Source organism: Malus sylvestris, chromosome 13, assembly GCF_916048215.2.
Source record: "Malus sylvestris chromosome 13, drMalSylv7.2, whole genome shotgun sequence".
Lineage (NCBI taxonomy): Eukaryota > Viridiplantae > Streptophyta > Magnoliopsida > Rosales > Rosaceae > Malus > Malus sylvestris.
The window spans coordinates 7,519,233-7,539,152 of NC_062272.1; the positions used below are offsets into that span (position 1 = coordinate 7,519,233).

Here is a 19,920-nt window from a genome sequence, read left to right on the forward strand (position 1 = left end):
ACATAAATGAAATGAACATGAAAGGAGGTAATGATGTGTAGAAGAGTAGAAACTTGTTTGTAACTTCAAACGTACATAATTACAAACAGCAGAGGCCACTGTGCAAGGATAAAATCGTCTTTGATCTGCCATGATACACAATGTGCAGCACTGAACAAAAAGAGGGTCCATAAACCATCCACTATTACATTGAGAAGGGAACATTACAAGGGCACGTCTGGTACCCTCAACTCACACCGCGGTATATTGCACCCGGGCGAAGTTCATCCATATTTTCAATATTTCTGTACCCATCAAACTCCCTCAGACACGACCACCCCCTGCGGGACAGAAACTCGCGATAATCTTCTTCCGTGTAGAATAGCTTCTCCTCTGTATGTACTGGTATGTGGTCCGACTCGTCATAGAGGCACACTTTGATGGCCACCCCTGAAATTAGGACTTTAGCATCAAGTTTTCATTATGAAAGGGGGACCAAACGAAAATATAATTTTCAACCATTTTTTCATTTAGCCGATGGCTAAGTAACATTTAAATTCATTATGGTTGATATGTAACCTATACCTTCATCAAGATGAAGAGTGTAATTCCCGAGAGGCATGTCCCTGTCAAGACTTCGGACTATCTGGTCTTCATCCTCCAACCAGAAGGAGCGTTTTGTTCTCAACCTAAAAGCAGACTTAATTGCATCCTTAATGGCATCTGCGGTGCCATCGATACCAATCCTTCTAGTATAATCACCCCAAGTGACTAATATGACTCTACCACCATATGCTTGACCCTCCCCACCTGCCAAAAAAAAGAAACGAAAAGAATTTGAAATAAATGAAGTATTGACAACATAATAACGAGATATCTTGAGTGCTACTCATCCGCAAAAAATGTTTGGAGCATAAACACATACAACAAGACGCGTGTTGAGAAAATTTCACAACTTCAATTTAATATACTTACCATTTCCAGGGGTTTCTCTCCAATTCCATGGTGGAACTCCACCTGGTGTAACTGCATCAGCTGCAGTGATGGCAAGAGGGTGACCATCGTGATCCAAACGTCTTTCAAGATTGAGTGTTGGCCTGCCACTAGCTGCACACCAAGGAACTTAAAAAGAGAGGATGTCTCTTTGAAAAGAAAAAATGACTTGGGAAAAATATGATATATAGAAGCAGAACATAGGACATGAAACACGCAGAGAAGTTAATATGCTTCAATTTTGCCTTACAAAGTGAAGAACTCATCATTTCCGGCCAAAACGAAAAGAAAAAACAGAAATCAGCGTTGACAATAAAAAAGAAGAAAAAAGCTTAATCACTGGTCATTGAATCTTGAATGCCATCTAGTATGCTAGTAATATCCAACATGAGCCATGAGATGAGCTATTTGAGATGGTTGTACCTGAATAACCTTAACGAACTGATCATTCCCCAAAAGATAAAGTAATCATAATTTCTTAGAGTGATCAAGAGTTATCAGGCTAGCCAGTAATTAGGTGATGAAACAACATAAACACCCACCAGAATACTAAAACTCAGATTAAATTTAATTAATTAATATACCTTCAACAGGTGCAAAAGAAATGCTTGCATCTTCAATACCTACATGATCAGAAAATCAGTCAAATGGAGTCATTTATGTTGCAAAATGTTCACCCATATGAACTAGTTATAACATTTCACCCCTAAATCCAAGTCCAACTAGGTGATGCAATAGCAGAACTTTCAAAAGAAAAGACTAAAGAACACAAGGCACTACCCAAGTGAAGGAAAAGAAAAGGAATGAGTTGTGCAATCCCCCATGCAGCACTTGATGCATAAGGAACATGGACGGAACATGGGCAAGGATCACCTGAGCTGCAGTGCTCCCCAAATTAGGACAAGACAACAACAACAAAGCCTTTTCCCACTAAGTGGGGTCGGCCCAGCCCATTCCTAACTTTCCCCCACCCCACAAGGTAAGGTCACACAGCCCGCCCCAAATTGCAAGGCCGCTTAAAACAGCGCAACTCAACAGATAAGTCCCCCCATTGTCCGTTTACAGAAGTTATGCATTTCTTGCAACTTCACAACGTGTCGTTATTTGATAAAGTCTTTAGAGCGCACTATAGAAAATGTAACATCCGAAGTTGATGTCAGTGGATATCATCACAGGAAATGGTGTTTTATACAGCCTACAATGTCTAGAACAGATGCCAGAGTACCATTAAGACGGAAAAAAACAACCAAGACACAGAAAAATAATTAGACATGAAAAATTTCCTTGTATATAAGATTTGTTTTGTATGAAGCAGCGCCTTCAATACTTTACTAAATACTACACAACATCTCATGCGCGTCAACATGCTTTGAAACCCAACATACGACACCTCTATAATAAAAAATGATAAGAAAAAGGACAAATTCAATGCGTTGCCACAATAAGCCAATACCTTATGCATCTTTTATAATATAAATCAAATGCAAACAGAGTACATTTCCAAACTAGAACACTAGAAAACCCAAACATTCTTTCTTGCTTCTAGCCTCATATTTCTGTTCATTTACGTAAAGCACAAGATTGTTGGGAAACAATCATATTAAGTGAGCTTCCATTCTCAACCTAAGTCTCGACCAAGAACAAAATGACTTTTGAGTTTGACTAGGTTACAATAATCTGTTAATTTCCCTCCACTGGTTTATTAGATGTGCAATCTCATAGCCAAAACTGGAAAATACATCCAGACTGCATATTAAGCGTAATGAACCTCAGCCTCACCCAACCCAGTATTCCAGATCGCAATCAAGTGGTGTGCAACATACTCAAAACTAATTTACCGCACAGTCCGTTTCCGATAAATAACATCAAATCACATCATGATTTTCATATCTTGTATTTATCGTTAGCCATCACACCCAGATGTGCATGCAGAATTATCATATCTATGTCTTAGAGAGCAATTATTGCAGGAACTACTCAATTCATCTGCAGTTTGAAGACCATGACTTAACTACGGTCATACTCCACATTACTAATTATAGCCATTTCCATAGACAGAAACATTTCTAAATTGAAACAATAAATGAAACCCTCTAAATTTATTTTCTAACAGATTAATAATGTACCAAATTCAGAGAAACATGAACCACTTACACAAATGGAAAAACTACAGAAAACCAACATATACATAAAAGGGAAGACAACCAATCCCAACCCCTCTAATTTAAGAATTTTCTTCAAAACACTAAAATTTTCAGCTCAAGTTTAACAACCCCACTTCGAATTGGAACACAAATATTCAGACAGCAACCTGAAAATTCAGAAAAAAAGGAAAGAAAAACTCGATACCTTTATCCGAAAATTGCACGAAAGAATCGACCTTTGGGAGAGTGGGGCTTTTGTGCTGCGGATTCTTGCTTCTCTCCTTCAAAATCTCCTCAATCTCCTTGTAATACGACATCTTTGCAGACCCACTTCCCCTATCATGGTGCTTAGCCTTCTTGAACTCCTTCAGCAAGTTCCTCCACTTGTCCGTGCACATCGTCGGCGACCGATCGAACCCTTTTTCCCTCATCTTCGCCGAAATCTGCTCCCACAAGTGCTTGTTCGACTTGGAGGTGTTGAACAAGCTGTCCATCTCGCGGCGGAGGGCTATTAAGCTACGGGTCTCATCTTGCACCCAAGTCTCAGCTCGCTTCTTCGGCGCCCTCACTTCGTGGTCCTCCCCGCTGCTGTCCCCCATCAGCATCTGCTGCGGCGGCGGCTGGTGGAGATGAGCTTGAGATTGGGATTGGGAGAGTTCGTTTGAAACGACCACCTCCATCATCATGTCCCGACTGCCTTCCTCCTTGTAGAAATCGATTGGTTGAGGCTTCTCCGAGTACATGCCGTGGGTGTGGAAATTAAAAATATGAGTTTGCTGAAAAAGGGGAGAGAGTTGTGAATGTGGGTCCGATTCCGACTCAGACGGATAGTGGGAGGAGGCGGACAACAAGAAAGTGAAGTACTTAGCAGCAGCAGAACTAACCCATTTTTGTTACTTTTTGCAGTCGGTGAGTTTTGGGGTTCTCTCAGCTCCGAGACAGAAAGAGCTCTCTAGAGAGAGAAATGAGAGAGAAGCTAGAGAGAGGGGAGGAAAGTGCTTGAATTTAAAGCTCTTGTCTTTTGATTAGCGAAGAAGGAAGAAAGACTTCAGCTCTCTCTCCTCTCTCCTCTCTCCTCTCTCTGGTTAATGAGCTACTCAAAGTTCCGAACTTTAATCGCTGCGTGCGTTTACAGCCGCTTTTAGTAAAACGACGTCGTTAATAGACAGGTAAAAATACGTGGCGTCTTGGATTTCGGAAATATGTTATCATCTAGACTGCTACCCGCCTTAAAATCTTCTTCTCTCTCTAAAATTTTGCCGGAAACAAAACCCTAAAAATGGTTGCCGGAAATTTGTGAGAGATGAAGCTCATCCAAGTCTCTGCCGCCCGGTCCAGAGCTTCTCTGTATTTTATTCATGGAGGAGTGACCTCTCGGACTCCCAAGCCACGCCCTGCTTCCTCTGCAGCTCCCAAAGTCGGGACCTTTAGTCGGAGCCGTCTCTCAGGTATTAAATCAAACACCTTCGGTGCAATATGTTTTTTATCTCCCTCATTTTCGAATTAAGGACTGCTAATCATGTGGGTTTTGTCTCTGAAATCGAATTGAGAGATTGGGGGAGGAAGTTGAGCTTTGTGGGTTTTCTACTTTCTTTTCCTCGGTAGCATTATTTGTATTTAGAGTAAGCATTCGTCCTTTGATTTTCTTGTTTTCGAATGTTTCGCATTTCGAATACCGTGAATGGAATGATGCATTAAGTAGGAAGGATCGAATATTCAGTTCCTTCTCTGATAGAAGGATCAGTACTTGTCGTGAAGGAGGAACAATAGAATATGCTTCGCTTTCAGTTTTTTGTTTATTAAGGAGAAGATTACTGCCTGTTTGTGTAATGTTAAATGCGCCGAAGAAACCTATTTCGCGTTGTTTCTGATGAATTTTGTGGGTTGATTTTGTAAATCAATGCCGCAATGTTTTCGTGTCAAATGTTGATAAAAATATCCATTCAAAGAAGTTTCTTCAACTAAACTTTCAAGCAGTGTGTGGCTTTTGCAGGACCCTTCAACGAAACAAAGTAGCTATGGATGGCATTGTCAGATCAGCAACAAGTAATGCCTATTGCTCCATGTTCTGCAGATCTCACCATAAAGCAGTAGCATTGCTATCCTCAAGAAAGATATGGTTTAGGAAAGAGATTTTGAGACCTTTTTCCACGTGCACCGAACCATTGATCTCTCCAATTTCCCCTCTTATCATTCGTCGCCCCCCATCGTCGCTAGTGCTAGCCACCCGGCTTTCACCATCTGATGCTCCCCAGCGATCAGAGGAGTGGTTTGCCCTACGCAAGGACAAGCTGACCACGAGCACCTTCAGCACTGCCTTGGGATTTTGGAAGGGGACCCGCCGGCCAGAGCTCTGGCATGAGAAGGTATTTGAATCCGAGAAACAAATTGTGGAAGCTTCTAAGAGAGCCATGGAGTGGGGCGTGCTCAATGAAGAAGTGGCCATTGAAAAGTACAAAAGCATCACAGGTCGCGAAGTGAGTTCATACGGATTTGCTACCCACGCAGATGAGCGATATGGTTGGATTGGTGCCTCCCCTGACGGTCTTCTCGAGGGTCTTATTGATTGCTATCAAGGTGGTGGGATACTGGAAGTGAAGTGTCCGTACAACAAGGGCAAGCCAGACAAGGCTCTTCCGTGGTCAACCATGCCTTTCTATTACATGCCTCAGGTGCAGGGCCAAATGGAGGTAATGGACAGAGAGTGGGTTGATCTGTACTGCTGGACACCGAATGGAAGCACAATATTTCGCGTGTGCAGGGACCGGAGTTATTGGAACTTGATGCATGGAATTTTACGGGAATTCTGGTGGGAAAATGTGGTTCCAGCGAGGGAGGCTCTATTGCTGGGGAAAGAAGAAGAGGTCAAGCAATATATTCCGACTTCCACACACAAACAAACAGGGCTTGCCATTGTCAAAAGCTTGAAGCTTGCCAGTGAGTCTAAGCTGTTATGCAGAGAAATTGCAGGTCATGTCGAATTTTTCTAGACGTAGGTTCAAGTCAAGGGATGAGGGAAATTGATCTATATTTTGTTTCCCCTACCTTTGATGCTTTAAATTGTAATCCTACGGTTCGCGATTTCATTAGTCAATTGTATTGCATCTCATGGTGTATTTATATAGTTCGATTATTTCTGGTTCATTAGATACTTTTGGTTAATTTTGACCGAATTAGAGATTTTAAACATCAACAACAGTTTATTTGTTTTGAATTTGCTTCTTTTATTTTGGATGAACACCTTCACCAGTCAAGAATTTTCCTCCATTTCTGTCCGGAACATCGGCATATGCACGAAGCATCATGTAATCTCGGCGAGACTATGGAAATACCGACGACATTGGAGAAGAAATGGCTTTCTAAGATGATAAAAATACCACTTTCCAAAACAGGCATTGTCTGAATGGCATGGTTAGTTATAATTTACAGGGCTTAGCATGGATGTAGATTTTAGAGTTTGACTTGACTGCTCGTTGCCTGCTGCTAGACTCGGTCAACCGCCGTTGATAGAAATGGCAAAATCTTGCGTGTAATCAGTTATTTATGTTCGTTGTATATTTTTCACATCACGTGAATTCCGACAAAAGAAAACGAGTTTATTACTAACTACTTTAATCCAATAAGGAACATGACCGAATTAAGAATAATCGAGTTGGTTCGAGAAATATCGGGTTACATAATAAGCAAAAGACCGTTGGACAAATTTCTAAACTTGTTCATCAAACGTAACGAACTACTGCCAAACAATTTTCCTTTCGATCAAATTAAAGGAAAAAACAACACGGATTAAAATAAGCAAACTAACCCTTTTGCAACAAATTGCCAAAGCTCTTTCGCTAAAAGAAGTTTTTAACCTCTGAAAAGAAGAACACAAGAGAAAGAAAAGAAAAAACGAAGAGGACAATGGATTCTGGTCTGTCCTGGGCTGATCAATGGGACAACAACCCCGACCCGCCGCCATCGGGATCATCCGACAAGGACAAGAAGAAGGGCAAGGATGGATCGAAGAGTAGCTTCGGGAAGGCGATTTTGAGCTTCAAGTGGGTGGAGAAGCTCAAGAAGAAAACTCAGAAAGAAGATGGGCAATAAAACACTACACTGTTGAACAATGTAGCCTCTTCCAGCAATATATATTGTCACTAACCAGTTAACCACATTTGTCTTCATATTTTCTGTTGAAAAAAATGGTTTAATGCTAAAAAAATTCAATTAATTTTCTCGTTTTTCTCTGCTAATTTACAATCAATGTTATTGCTTGCTGTAAATTAACATGGAACATCATGAAAATGAGAAGTAACGTATAACCGGTATGTTATTATAGAGGTACATCAATCAATCACGTATTGTCTTGCATTTGAATTTTCCAATGTGACATTGCGTGATTTGCTTGAGATATCGCCATATGAGCATCTCGTTGCATGAATATCGATTGTCATAAGCAGTCGTGTACGTGACAGACGCATGGATCCGTCTCTGTTGCCAACAAGAAGTAAAATGTGCAGCAAAAATGGATGTCTTCCTTCGTTTCTGAGCGAATATTTCAGTTAGCCCCACGCAAGAAATGTGAGCGTATATATGATCAATGTCGTGTTGAGTTGGACCACGCATGTAAGGCGAGAGAAACATCCTTGCGCATGAGATGGCAACGTTATGATGACAATGTTTCAAGTCAATCACGCATTATAATATGAGAAAAATTAATTTTATCCGCATCCTCGACATAATTATATATGTAAGAAAGAGCCATCGAAAACGTGAATAATCTTTTTCGTAGACCTAGAGCATCTCTAATAGGAGATGTAAAATGCCAATGTTTGAGCACTTTACATTTCTAGTTTGATGGAAAACTCTTCAATAAATAGAATGTAAAATAATCATTTTGGCCGAAAAATGCACATATACATATTTCAAAGCTAGGCCCTAATAATTAAAGCAAAAAAAATTAGATCTCAAATTTACATACGCTGAATTGAGGTATAACTCATATTTACATATCTTAAAAATATAAAATAAGATGTAAATGTGATGCTCATACATAACCAAAACACACTTCTTCCTTGCCTCCACTTCGAGGAAGAGTAGGAGCTAAGCAAACTTTTGAAGGGTCGGCTTTGTAAGTAAGATGCATTCTTTTTTTCTGGGTAATGTTAAGAAGACTAAATTTATAGATAAAATTTACGAGCTAAATGATGTCTCACCAATATGAACGAGTACGTTTATCAGCATTCAAGTAATAATCCAATCATTAACTTACATATAATTTAGTTTACATAATTTAGTCTACAAATTTAGTCTCTGTAGTATTACCCTTTTTGTGTTCCGGTGTAGTATTTGCAAATCTTTGTGAAACTGGTAAGTTCTCCATCTCACAAATCCGTAACCAAATTGACTAGAACAGTCTACTTCTGCCCCAACTTCGATAGGGACAACATTGTCACAAAACATGCTCAAAGGATCAACAATTGAAAGGATTATGGCCTCAACGATCAACGTATGTGCCAATGGAGAAAAATATAAAAGATGAAAGAACATGTGGGAAAATCGTAAGATAAAGAGAATAATACATCCAAGGAAAGTGGAAAATAGAGAATACACATAGCAAGAGCAACACTTTTACATAAAACCATAACTTGATTGCCAAAGTACATTTTACAACATTCGTTTCGACCGAAAAGAAGCTGATAACTTTGTGCTCAATGCACACACGAAAGATAACATACAGTGAAGTTGCCATAAATCGTAACTGAGACGGACGAAAGTCGTCCTCCAAAGCAAGAACAATGTACCAGCACGGCCTTCTATGGACAACGTACAAGCCCCGTCTCTTATTAACAACGTACATGCCCCGTCTTTTATGAACAACAATGTTTCCGGTGGCAGGAAACAATAGTAGCTTCGTTCTTGACTAAACAAGAACAAATATGTGGAGTGGCATTATATATGACAATGGAGGAAAATCAGTACAGTGTATAAAGCCAGGTAGAGGATCCAGTCCTGCTCAGGGCTTCATCACAAATAACAGGTCACAGAAGAGCATGCTACTGCAGCAGCAATCTTCGAAACATAAACTGCTGCACAACTGGAAAAAATGAACAACGTAACTCCTTGTATGACTGCGAGAACCCACCTACTTCACGCTTCGAACACTTCACAAGTAACCAACGACCGCTTCCATGCGCCAGCATAGAGTTCACGGAGCACAATGGATGATGTACAACGAATAAGTTACCATTCCACTTTGCTCTCTACAAGTAGTAGTTCCCTACCGTTTACTGCTCTGGTAGGCTACCTCGCATCTTGGTTAGATGCTAACAGACTTCATACACAATATTCAAAGGCAAATGAACATACTGCTCGTAGAACATTTATTCATGCCACAGCCAACTAACGGAATCACCAGAACAAAATTCCCTGCCGTGGACAGTGGATGCAGAACTTTGTTCACAATCTCGTTCACCCCTAAAATTTCCATCTCTTTTGTTTTTATTTTTTAACATTTTTTTTTCTATTCATCACGACGTACTAGCAGTGGGCTCGGAGCCCCAGATGAGATACAAACCGCCAAAGCTGAAGTCAACCAATAGACTAAACCCAACAAAGCCAGCTGACCAAGCGGTATGAGATAAAGGAACCATAATCTTAAACTGATTGGATACCTTAGTAACCCCTTGTAATTTACTCATCCATAATACGGAACCAGCAGATCTACAGAACCAACAGAACCTAGCCATGCCGACCAAAGGTATCATTCCGTTCATGGAGAACAAAAGGTTTGGATGGACCGTATGTTCCGTCCTGTGTCTCTTGAGACTCAAGTAGCTGGTTCCAACAATCTGAGCAAAGCAACTCCAAACAAAATGTTTCCTCATATTCACAATCATTAACGCACCGACCACACTGAATACACCTCCCTATGCAAAGTGTGCAGGCCCTGCATACCTGAGTTGGATGTTCTTTCCTTTGACAAGCCTCGGCAGGGCAATCATAGACAAGCCTCAGGTTCTGGCATCTGGGGCACATTTCAATATCAATGTCGCTATCATCATCAGAGGGCAGGTAAAAGTTCCCTCTGTGATAAAAGTGTGGCTTGCGTGAATTAGGCTGCATCTGACTGTCAGTTCGCAACAAGAACTTCAATTCTTCAAAATGCTTCTGTGTCACACCATATAGTCCACCAATTCGTAAATGCCTCACACCTTGTGCACCCTTAGAATTGAAAGCCTTTAAGCTATTCACGATGCCCTCAATACTGAGTCTAGTACATCCTGGCACGCTCAACTGCACAAACAAAGGGAACGTTTAAATGAAGTTAATGAGCTTGAAAAACAATCAAATTTTTCTTCACTAGAGTTAACTTTGAGCACAAGTCAAAGAAATTTAAGGTAAACAAGTAATAACCATGAATGGTGGTGCAGAGATATATATCTCTTGTAAAGAGACAATAATAAAAAAAATTGAAGGAAAAAACGCTAGCAATTGTTGAGATAAACTCCAGAAGCCAAAAACTAACCTTGGTTAGCCTGGGATTACTTTCAAGCACACGCTTCAGACCATCATCAGTGATCCTTGGGCACTCCACTAGGCTCAAGCTCTGCAGATTTCCTTGAGCCCGATCGGTTAATTGCAAGAGAACATCATCGGTAATCTTCTCGTTCAGCGGTTGATCTATGTGAATATTTCTCCACAAAAGGGGGTCACCGCGAACTGTAGAATGGAGAGATCTGCAAGTACCTTCTACATGAAGAAGATCCTGCACCCCCAGATAACTAAGGGCAAACATCATCGCCCCGTGAGGAGCTCCTCCATCACCACCAGCACAAATCCCATAGCCATGCTGGACTTGTACATTTTGCTGATTGGAAAAGCCACAACTTTCATTGCCCAACTTCAGAACATCAGCGACTGGACATGCTGATCCAAAATCGCTGTGTAAGGACGCATCACCAACTCCCTTCTCTTTTGAGCACCCACAGAATCCACTTGCTACATTAGCATTGTGATCAACCCCAATTTTCCCAGGGAATGCCTGGAACCTCATAGCATTATTCCAGATAAAATTCAATTCCGCGAAAAGTTCGTAGTTATCATTACTTGTCCCCACCTCATCCCTTCTGTAACCACCATAGTCCGCTTCCAAATCCTCAAGCCAGCCCGTGATAGCAGTAAACGTGGTACTTATATCCATGCCAAAAGGGTCCGAAGGCAATAGATCAAGAATGTCATTCGAAACTGGATCCTGTGAGCAACTCCTATCACATCTATCTCTTCCATAATCAAAGCAATCATTCACTTCCCGGTTTGAATGCCAAGGCCTACCGAAACCATCTCCATTCCTCTCAGGTATACCCTCCACGAGGTACCCATTGGCAATCCTCATTGGAGAAACCAAATTGTCCTCGGACAGATGCCCCGGAAAGATTGGTCGATGGGAAAAATTCAAAGCCATTGAATATACACCCCGACCAAATTTCTCTCTACATAAGTCTATACACAAACCCTAGATTTTTGAACCCTTTTTCTCTCTTTTTTTTTCGATTAACCAAGTAAGTGTGGGAAAAATTAGAAAAATATGTAACAAGGGGAAGGAAGATCTAACAAGAAAACCCTCAATTTCTGATGGCAAACTAAAACGACGCCCAAAAATTTCACAGAGTCTCTTGCAAATAACCTAAAATCCGCTGGAATGGAAACGAAAAAACCAACGCCGTAACCAATTTATCTACAGAGATAAGAATCAAAGAATTTAACTTTTTTTGGGGGTTTTTTTATTCGACTAACCTAGGGTTTATACGAAACGACAAAAAAACAGATACACAATACAGAACGGATCAAAGAAACAAAGTTTCGATAAATTGGAAGGAGAAACTGATAATTCAAGGGATACCCAAATGAAATCAAATCAGAAACAAATCGAAACAATTACCACCAACCCTAGTTTTTGCTCTGACGAACGCAATCGACAAACCAAAGCCGCCTCCTGGTACCGAACCCTCGCAGAATAAGAAGACGAAGGAGAAAAAGATATCAGCTTTCTGCTCGATTCGATTGAAATTGTAGGGCTTTCAGAACATTCTGCTCTTTTCCGAGGTGGGGAATCGATCCGAACAGAGGACGAGCGCTTGTCGATCGAGTTCAGAGAGAGAGAGAGAAGGAGAAACGCCTAGAAAATTGAATAAACGTGTAGAAATAATAAAAAAAAGAGGCGAGAAAAATATTAAGGGAAGAGAGAGAAAGTGAAGGGTGAGGGTGAATTGTCCAATTTAGGAGAGAGAGGGTGGGGAGAAGGACACGTGTCGGTAGTTGGAAAGAGTTACTGCTTCTTCGCAGTAAGATATGGCGGGAGGAGGAATCCTTGTTTCGCTCTGATTCCCAAGTGCCTCTCGCCTTCTCCCCCGCCCCCATCTCTCGCCCTCTTTCAACTCTCTCACCCTCCAAATTAAATTAATTAATATCTTTTTTTATATTAATAATTACACCTTGTATTTCAGGTTTTTTGCCAATTGGGTCTCCATTTTTTGAAATTGGACAAAGGGAAAATTTTGAATTACAAATTGTACACTATAACTTAAGAAATTAATGACAAATAAATAAGAACATTGTTTAAGAAAAGTATACCCTTTAAATGTAGAAAAATAACTCACGTAACACATTTTGACATCTAGTTAAGCAATATATACTCAAAGAATATTTCCATATGAAAACAAAAATCACTTGATATTTTAATGAAACGAAAGCTCAGTGAAAATTACCATTTTCTTAATGTATTTTATTTTTCCTTTTTGTCTTAGTAAAATTCTTATTTATGAAAACTATACTTTTTAAATGTATAAAAATATAACTCACATAACACATTTTGGCATCTAATTAAGCAATATACACTCAACAAATATTTTCGTATGAAAACATAAATTACCTGATATTATTAACGAAACGAGAGCTCAGTGAGAATTACCATTTTCTTAATGCACTTTTTTACCCTTTTTGTCTTAGTAAAAATTGGATTTGGGTTTGGGTTTCCATTTGTGACCGTTTGACGTTGCACATCTGTTGGAGGGTAAATAAGTCATTGATGATGGGAGGTTTACGGTTTGGTGGGTGAGCGTAAGTTGGAGGGAAGAGAGGCCGTGTTTGGGAATATGTGTTGGTAGAGTTTCTTTCTGTTTGGAGGTTCGATCTTCTCCGAATTCTCTTTGTAAGAGGATCTTGAGAATCTTCAAATCGTGTCCGTTCATCATACATTGTGTGGTTAAAAATTATTTTAAATAATTTTATTTAAAATTAAACATGAACAATACGTGATAAAAACTGATCTCACGATATACGATGAACGAACACAATTGAAGGATTCTTCAATCCTCTTTCCTGCTTCCAAGCGGTCAAGTTGCTGACGTGTCACACAGGGACCCACTTTTACGCGTGGTAGATTTAATTGGGCCTCGATGGCTTTCGGCATTATCTATTAGGATAATCCGAACCCTACCCCTTTCACAAGTTTTTCTTTTTCTTCCGTCAAAAGTTCAAATACCCCTTGGGGAAGTTCATCTTCCCTTTTTTGTCCTAACCCCTTTCACAAGTGAATTTACATTTTTACCCTTTTTGTATGTTGGTTTATTTATTCATTTATTTGGTTATTTAGGTGAATTGATTGATTTATTTGTTTTGTTGCTTTGTTTATTGGTTGGTTGTTGATATGTGGGGCTTGAAAATGGAGAGGTAATGAACATCTATTGTATAGTCTAACCAAAATATAACAAATTACTTTTAGTGGATTTTTTTTTTTGTTTATAAAAATGAAAAATAAGAAGAAATTAATGGCTTTGAAATGGTCCAAGCCTTGGAGGAGAAGTAATGAAAAAAAAAATGTCTAGATTGATATTTTTTTCTCAATCGCGTTAATTGCACTTTTATATAATACAGATATATCATTGAAATGTTGATGATAGAATTGATATTGCTAATACGTCAATACTTCAACTTTTAAAAATGTTGACATGGTTGTTAATGTTTTGTCGATAAACTTAACAGAAAAATGCTAATCAACCTTAACAAAGAAGCACTTAGATGAACACATTCTAGAATGTTTTCGGCTTTTAAACAATATAAAAGAGATGATTAAAACAAAATAATGAATAAAAACAGTAGGAAATATATGTATAAATAAATAAGTTTATTTCTTGGACGTTAAGGAGAGAGACGGGAGGGTGACCAATTTCAAGGGCCAAGAAATCTTGATAACTTGGAGTTCTCAAAGATGCTCTTTCGGCAAGCATCTCACAACTCACATTCTCAAGGAAATCCGCACTTCCAAGGCATCTGCACATTTCACGCCACTAAACAAATCCATTCCCCGCTCAAGCACAAAAAATGCCCGTGAGATTTCTGGTGCATGCATTCACAACGCATGAAGCATTGGCATCCGGTAACATGGGGACGGAGATAAAGAGACTTGCATGAAATGGGACAAAAACTGTCAAATTTATCACGCGTTGCTACAGAAAAATAAAAACAAAGGTTTTATATTACTCACTTGGACGCTATAGTGGTGTCCCGACGGGTGCATGTAATGTAAGAACTCATAGAGTTGGACACAATCCGTAACAAAATACACCAAATTGGAATAATGGAGTGAAACATCAAATTACAGCTGAAATTCACAAGACATAAAAATCAAGTTCTGAACCCATTTTCCTATGAAATTCGTCATTTTTGATCGTCTTGAATCAGAAGCAGAAAAAAGCCGATAATTTAACTACAAAATCTCTGTCTAGTCACTAGGGCACCAAGTTAAATTGTCTAATTCTGCAACCTGTCACAAAAATCAATCCGGAAAATTGGATCCTTATCACTAGTTCCTAGATTTTTTTCGCGACTTTGATGAAGAAGGCTTGGATGGCTCTGCAACTGCATTTTGGGAGGCTCCTTTCGAGGTAGCTGCTTGGTTTGATTTTGTGTTTGAAGTGTTGGAAGCGGCACCAGTTTCATGTTTATCTCTAGCTACAGAACCCTGGGAGCCTCTTACCTGAGCGGCTCTTTTATCCTTTCTCTTGGGCCTGTAACTTGACCTTTCTCTCTTGGGGAGCCACCTCTCGGGATCTGGCGGTGGCCCCGGGTTTGCAGGGTCAAACCCTTTAGGATACTTTGGCTTTCTCTTTCTCTTTCTCTTTGCCTTGGCCTTAGTCTTCCCCTCATCATATGTCTCCGTGATCTTAACATGAGATACACCCTCATTGTGTTTGGCCCCAGAAGTCTTCTCCAGACTATCCACATTGACCCCCTTCAAACCTGGTAACGGTTTCAGCTTCTGCTCATAAGCTTCTGCCTTCTTAACATCCACACGAGCAACTGTAGTTACAAGCCCAACCAATGCTTCCACACTTCCATGGCTTTTCACAAGCTCCTCATATAGACAGGCAGCCTCCTCTTCTCGGCCATGCCTGAGCTTGAACGAAGCAGCCTCTTGCATTAAAACGCTAAGCTTATTGTCCTCAGTCATGGCATTTGACCACCAGTTGATGGCAGCATCAAGAACAGCAGCTGCACCATCAATGTCCCCGGCACGCTCTCTAAGAGACACAAGAGTAGCAAGAGTGGCAGGCGTGTGCTGTATATCAGGTATCTTACCAAGAGACTCAGCTGCAAGAAGAGGGTGGCCAGCAGCAGCAGCAACCTGTGCCCTCGCTAAGAGAACCACCTTGGATTTGTCAGGGAACTTCTCGGAAAACTGCCCTAAAATTTCTTCAGCTTTCCCAGCCCTGTTCTCTCTTACAAAAACTGCAGCTTGAAGTAACACAGGCATCACGCTATCAGGAAACATGTCAGGCAGTGCAGCAACGATTTCTCGAGCCTGTAAATTTGAAGCAAAGAGTTGAGATCAGCAAAGGGGAGCTGGAGCACCAATAATGGCCTACTTATGTGATAGATTCACAGCATAGTACTCGAAAAGACATAAAAAGCAAAGAGAAAGACCTGATCCATTTTGTTTGCATGGAGTAGTAGAAGAACCCGGTTCACATATATTGATTCTTTTTGTTTTGGTGAAAGCTTGTTGTCTAGTCCAGGAGTCAGGTAGAAGTTTTGCTTGTCCTTATCTTTTAGTCGATCAAGTTTCTTCAGGCCATCAGAAACATCTCTTGGACCTCTCAAAGCAATGAGGTTGTTGACTGCCACACCAAGTGATACCTCATCTGCCATATCTTGTTTAATAATGTCCATATAAGCTTCGACGGCCTCTTGTTTCTGCCCAAGAAGCTGTTGGAAGAAGTTAATTTTCATCAGTGGCTATTGGATTCCTAAATTTGCAAAAGATAAGAGAAAATTCTACTTAACATTACAATATTACCTGCTGAACATAGGCCAACTGGACAGCTATTGGCGCCAATTCAATTTGTATTTCGTCTTCAGGTACATTATCAGAGAAGAGTTCTTCCTGGCCAATTCTAAGATACCAAGTGATTCACCTCCATCAGTTCATTCTCACTTTCAGATAAGAGTTTCTATAGCTCAATTTGTAATGTATAAACACAATGAAAGGCTGTTTAGTAGCAAAGTGAATGGTGGTTTTAAGAATATTACTAAAGGGACACGTCGAACTAAAATACAAAAACAATTCATGAGAAATTATTACTGAGGGAGGAAATAATTAACACTTTAAACATACATATGACCTTATCAGGGGATTAATGAGGGGAAAACCAGATCTACACAAAAACTTTTTAGTCCGTGATACTTAGGCTCAAAATTTCTTCAAAAGATACTCTAAAATCAATCCAAACAAAATTTATAGCGTTGTAGTACAAATTAAGGACTGAGAAATAGTAACAACCAAAAGCATTTACTGCCTAAAATATGACTTGCTTGGGAGTTGTCAAATTCAACAAATAAAAGTAACATTTTACCTTCTGGCTTTCAGAAGGAGCTGCTCTGCCTCTGTATACTTTTGCAATTGAACCAAAGAACAGGCAGTGTTGAATGCAAGCATAAAACTGTTAGTTGCTTTAACCCCAAGTGCTTCCAGTGTACGTTTAACTTCAGATGCCCTTCCAGCTGCAACCAAACTAGCTGCAGAATTTATCTCTAACAATTCGACCTTGGGTTTTGGAAGGTTCTGATATATATCAATACAAGCATCCATCTTTCCTGAGCGAAATAAAATCTGGGATTCTAATATCATGGTTACAGAATCTCTCTCTTGCCTCTTCAAGGACTCGAGAGCTTCATCTAGCTTGTTATTTCTGTATAAGCAGTATGCCTATTTAGGAACACAGAAAAAAGAAAAGAACATCAATGAGAAATATTTATGTGTGTCTTTAAAGCATTTTGCACAACTAAACATACAACCAGAACCATCAGATAAATATGATGATGGACTTGCTCTCGGTACATTATTCAAATCAGATTAATTAATTCTCAATTGTGGGAGGAGACATGTAATTATTTGAACAGGAATTCTATGCTTATTCCACTCAAACCAACAACGCTAACCACCTGCAATTTGTAATTTCAAATTTCGTGCAGTTACACTACTATATATTCCATAGACGTAGGTTCATTCTAAGTAATCAATACATAAACAAATTATATGGTGTATATATAAAAATAAAGATTCTGAATTTCTAAGATATTCTTGCATTCAAATGTGAATCGACCTCGTCTAACAAATATCAGACACGTTGGTAAACCCTAACCCTGAAAATTTACAAGGTACCAACCACAATCACGGGTTTGTACCATATCGGCTGAAATGCCGATGAAATTATGCTATTGATTTTTACAATGTACCAACCATAATCACGGGTTTGTACCATATCGGTGGAAGTGCCAATGTAACTATGCTATTGAATTTTTTCTATATCACCAGCTCACTAGTTATATATAACCAATGGCTGAACAGAAAAGACTTAATAACAAACAAGTAACATAATGCAGCGAAAATAACCAAAATTTACCGCTGATTGCTAAGAAATAATCGAAGTTACGAACCTCAAAGAAGCTGAAATCCGCGGGAGGACTCTTGGAAGATCGAATCGTGGAAAGGGCGGCGTCAATGTCGTCGGCCTTGATCAAGGCCACGACCTTGCATCGAAGTGCGTCCTCATCGCCACGGTTAATCGAGAGAACTGCGATACGTTACCAAAAAAATTCACAATTACGCAACTTAATGTGGAATTACAATCCAAATTTCAGGAAAAAACGAGATTAGCTATTGAATTAACGATGAGGAGGTTATAACCTTGATCTGCAACCTTGACGGCATTTTCGAATTCGGATTCCTCGATGTGCTTATTGAGAGAGCTGAAGAGATCTTCAAGTGAAGGCGGCGGCTGCTGCGGCGACGCGGCGGCGCGCTGCTTGTCTTTGCCTTTCGGAGGCATTGGATTTTCTCGCTTGCCAAACAGACGACAGAGAAAAGTGTCAGAATGCAGAGATGTATCGGATTCGGCCGAGTGGTACCATCGAATGGACTACTTGACTACACCAACGGGTCGGGTAAGGGCCATTCAATCCAGTTTTTTGGGCTTGAAGGTCCAATATTTAGTCTGACTGTCTGCGAAAATGACGGGTCCGTGTAAGGGAGTTCCTTGTAAGTTGTAACCTTCAACCTTGTAAATGGAAAATGGTAGTGCTATCAATACACATTTTTTTACTTTTCACATATTCTGCTTAATTTTTGGACTTTTGATTGAACTAATTAAAGAATATCAACAAAGATGTGCGAGAGATAAAAAATAAAAAAAGTATGTGAGTAGCCATATCCAATGGAAAAATAGCATCCTTTCCTTGCAAAATTATAATTCATTATTATTATCATCCGAAATAATCATATACAATTAATTGTTATAACTATGAACTAGGGCATGATGATCTTTTTAATCGCTAATAACAGTTTCTTCTTTACGTAATTAAACGAATTAAAATAAAAAAAATAACGAGCTAATTTTTTTTTTTTAAACATAAAAAATATTTACATCTAGATGTGGCATAGGCGTCGATCTGCCTGTTTAGATTATAGAATCTAATATTTTGATAATTAAAATTTAAAATTTAAATGAAAAACATGTAGATAGATAAAAGACTGAATATTAACGCCTGAATAAGAGAATAGCTCGTTATAGATGTTATTTTTATTGTGTATTATATAATATGACACATTTTGCATGTGTACAACATGGTCCGTGTGTCCTCTTTATTTTATATTTTTTGATAACTCAATCTAATTCTGCCAAGTCCTAGCTTCTAACTACAACAAATTGAAGGCAGGGTAATTGCTTCTTAAAGTTAGGAGTTCTTGTTCAACATATTAATATGTATGTGTTGTCGACAGGGATTTGGATTCCATCCGGATTCAAATTGTGAGGATCATAGGATTTTTACATCCTAATCATTCATTGTATATTATACGGTTAAAAATCATTTGAATTTTTTATTTAAATTTAAACATAAATAATGCCTAACGAAAACTAACCGTACATGTACGATAAACAGTTAAGATATGAGGATCTCTAAAATTCTCATGAAATGATCCATAAAGGATCCTCATCCGGTCGACAGGTTAACATAGGGTCCCACTCCTTTACCACCATTCACTAAACTTTCAATTCATAACCATCCACAATTTGCAATAATATATTTAATTAAGTACTTACACCTATCTACCTACTCTCATGCTTATGGAGTACACCTAATCAAAATCTACTCACCCATCCTCAACCATAACTCAAAAATATAATAAAAACATATTTTTCAATTCATAATGTTACAGAAAAAAAAAAATCCATATTCTTCGGTGGCTATAGTCTAGTGATAA

General features: G+C 39.2%; 5 protein-coding genes across 8 annotated transcripts; 2 read left to right on the forward strand and 3 right to left on the reverse strand.

The window, feature by feature from the left end:
• Positions 1-36: 36 nt before the first annotated feature.
• On the reverse strand, positions 37-4,191 carry LOC126595879 (trihelix transcription factor GT-1-like). 3 transcript variants are annotated; one of them, XM_050262269.1, is made up of 5 exons: positions 3,322-4,191; positions 1,557-1,595; positions 955-1,101; positions 565-789; positions 37-429 (listed from the first exon to the last, which is right to left on the reverse strand). In XM_050262269.1, the coding sequence occupies exons 1-5, from the start codon at positions 3,857-3,859 to the stop codon at positions 227-229; spliced, it is 1,152 nt and encodes a 383-aa protein (XP_050118226.1). In that variant the 5' UTR covers positions 3,860-4,191; the 3' UTR covers positions 37-226. The 3 variants fall into 3 exon arrangements, with proteins under 3 accessions (XP_050118226.1, XP_050118227.1, XP_050118228.1); XM_050262270.1 differs by having other exon boundaries at positions 955-1,086; positions 3,322-4,189; XM_050262271.1 differs by lacking the exon at positions 1,557-1,595 and having other exon boundaries at positions 955-1,086.
• A 168-nt stretch (positions 4,192-4,359) lies between these two features.
• On the forward strand, positions 4,360-6,330 carry LOC126595878 (uncharacterized). Of its 2 annotated transcripts, none has more exons than XM_050262267.1 (2): positions 4,360-4,564; positions 5,094-6,330. In XM_050262267.1, exons 1-2 carry the CDS (start codon positions 4,420-4,422, stop codon positions 6,104-6,106), a joined length of 1,158 nt encoding a protein of 385 aa, XP_050118224.1. In that variant the 5' UTR covers positions 4,360-4,419; the 3' UTR covers positions 6,107-6,330. The 2 variants fall into 2 exon arrangements, with proteins under 2 accessions (XP_050118224.1, XP_050118225.1); XM_050262268.1 differs by having other exon boundaries at positions 4,419-4,564; positions 5,110-6,330.
• A 436-nt stretch (positions 6,331-6,766) lies between these two features.
• On the forward strand, positions 6,767-7,329 carry LOC126595881 (uncharacterized). The gene has a single exon (XM_050262273.1). It carries the CDS (start codon positions 7,020-7,022, stop codon positions 7,203-7,205), a length of 186 nt encoding a protein of 61 aa, XP_050118230.1. The 5' UTR covers positions 6,767-7,019; the 3' UTR covers positions 7,206-7,329.
• A 1,377-nt stretch (positions 7,330-8,706) lies between these two features.
• Positions 8,707-12,321, reverse strand: LOC126595877 (F-box protein SKIP14-like). Its single transcript, XM_050262265.1, has 2 exons — positions 10,627-12,321; positions 8,707-10,394 (listed from the first exon to the last, which is right to left on the reverse strand). The coding sequence occupies exons 1-2, from the start codon at positions 11,560-11,562 to the stop codon at positions 9,840-9,842; spliced, it is 1,491 nt and encodes a 496-aa protein (XP_050118222.1). The 5' UTR covers positions 11,563-12,321; the 3' UTR covers positions 8,707-9,839.
• Positions 12,322-14,711: 2,390 nt separating this feature from the next.
• On the reverse strand, positions 14,712-18,546 carry LOC126596909 (uncharacterized). Its single transcript, XM_050263605.1, has 6 exons — positions 18,346-18,546; positions 18,096-18,232; positions 17,012-17,364; positions 16,456-16,552; positions 16,083-16,364; positions 14,712-15,960 (listed from the first exon to the last, which is right to left on the reverse strand). The coding sequence occupies exons 1-6, from the start codon at positions 18,485-18,487 to the stop codon at positions 14,962-14,964; spliced, it is 2,010 nt and encodes a 669-aa protein (XP_050119562.1). The 5' UTR covers positions 18,488-18,546; the 3' UTR covers positions 14,712-14,961.
• Between the last annotated feature and the right edge of the window lie 1,374 nt (positions 18,547-19,920).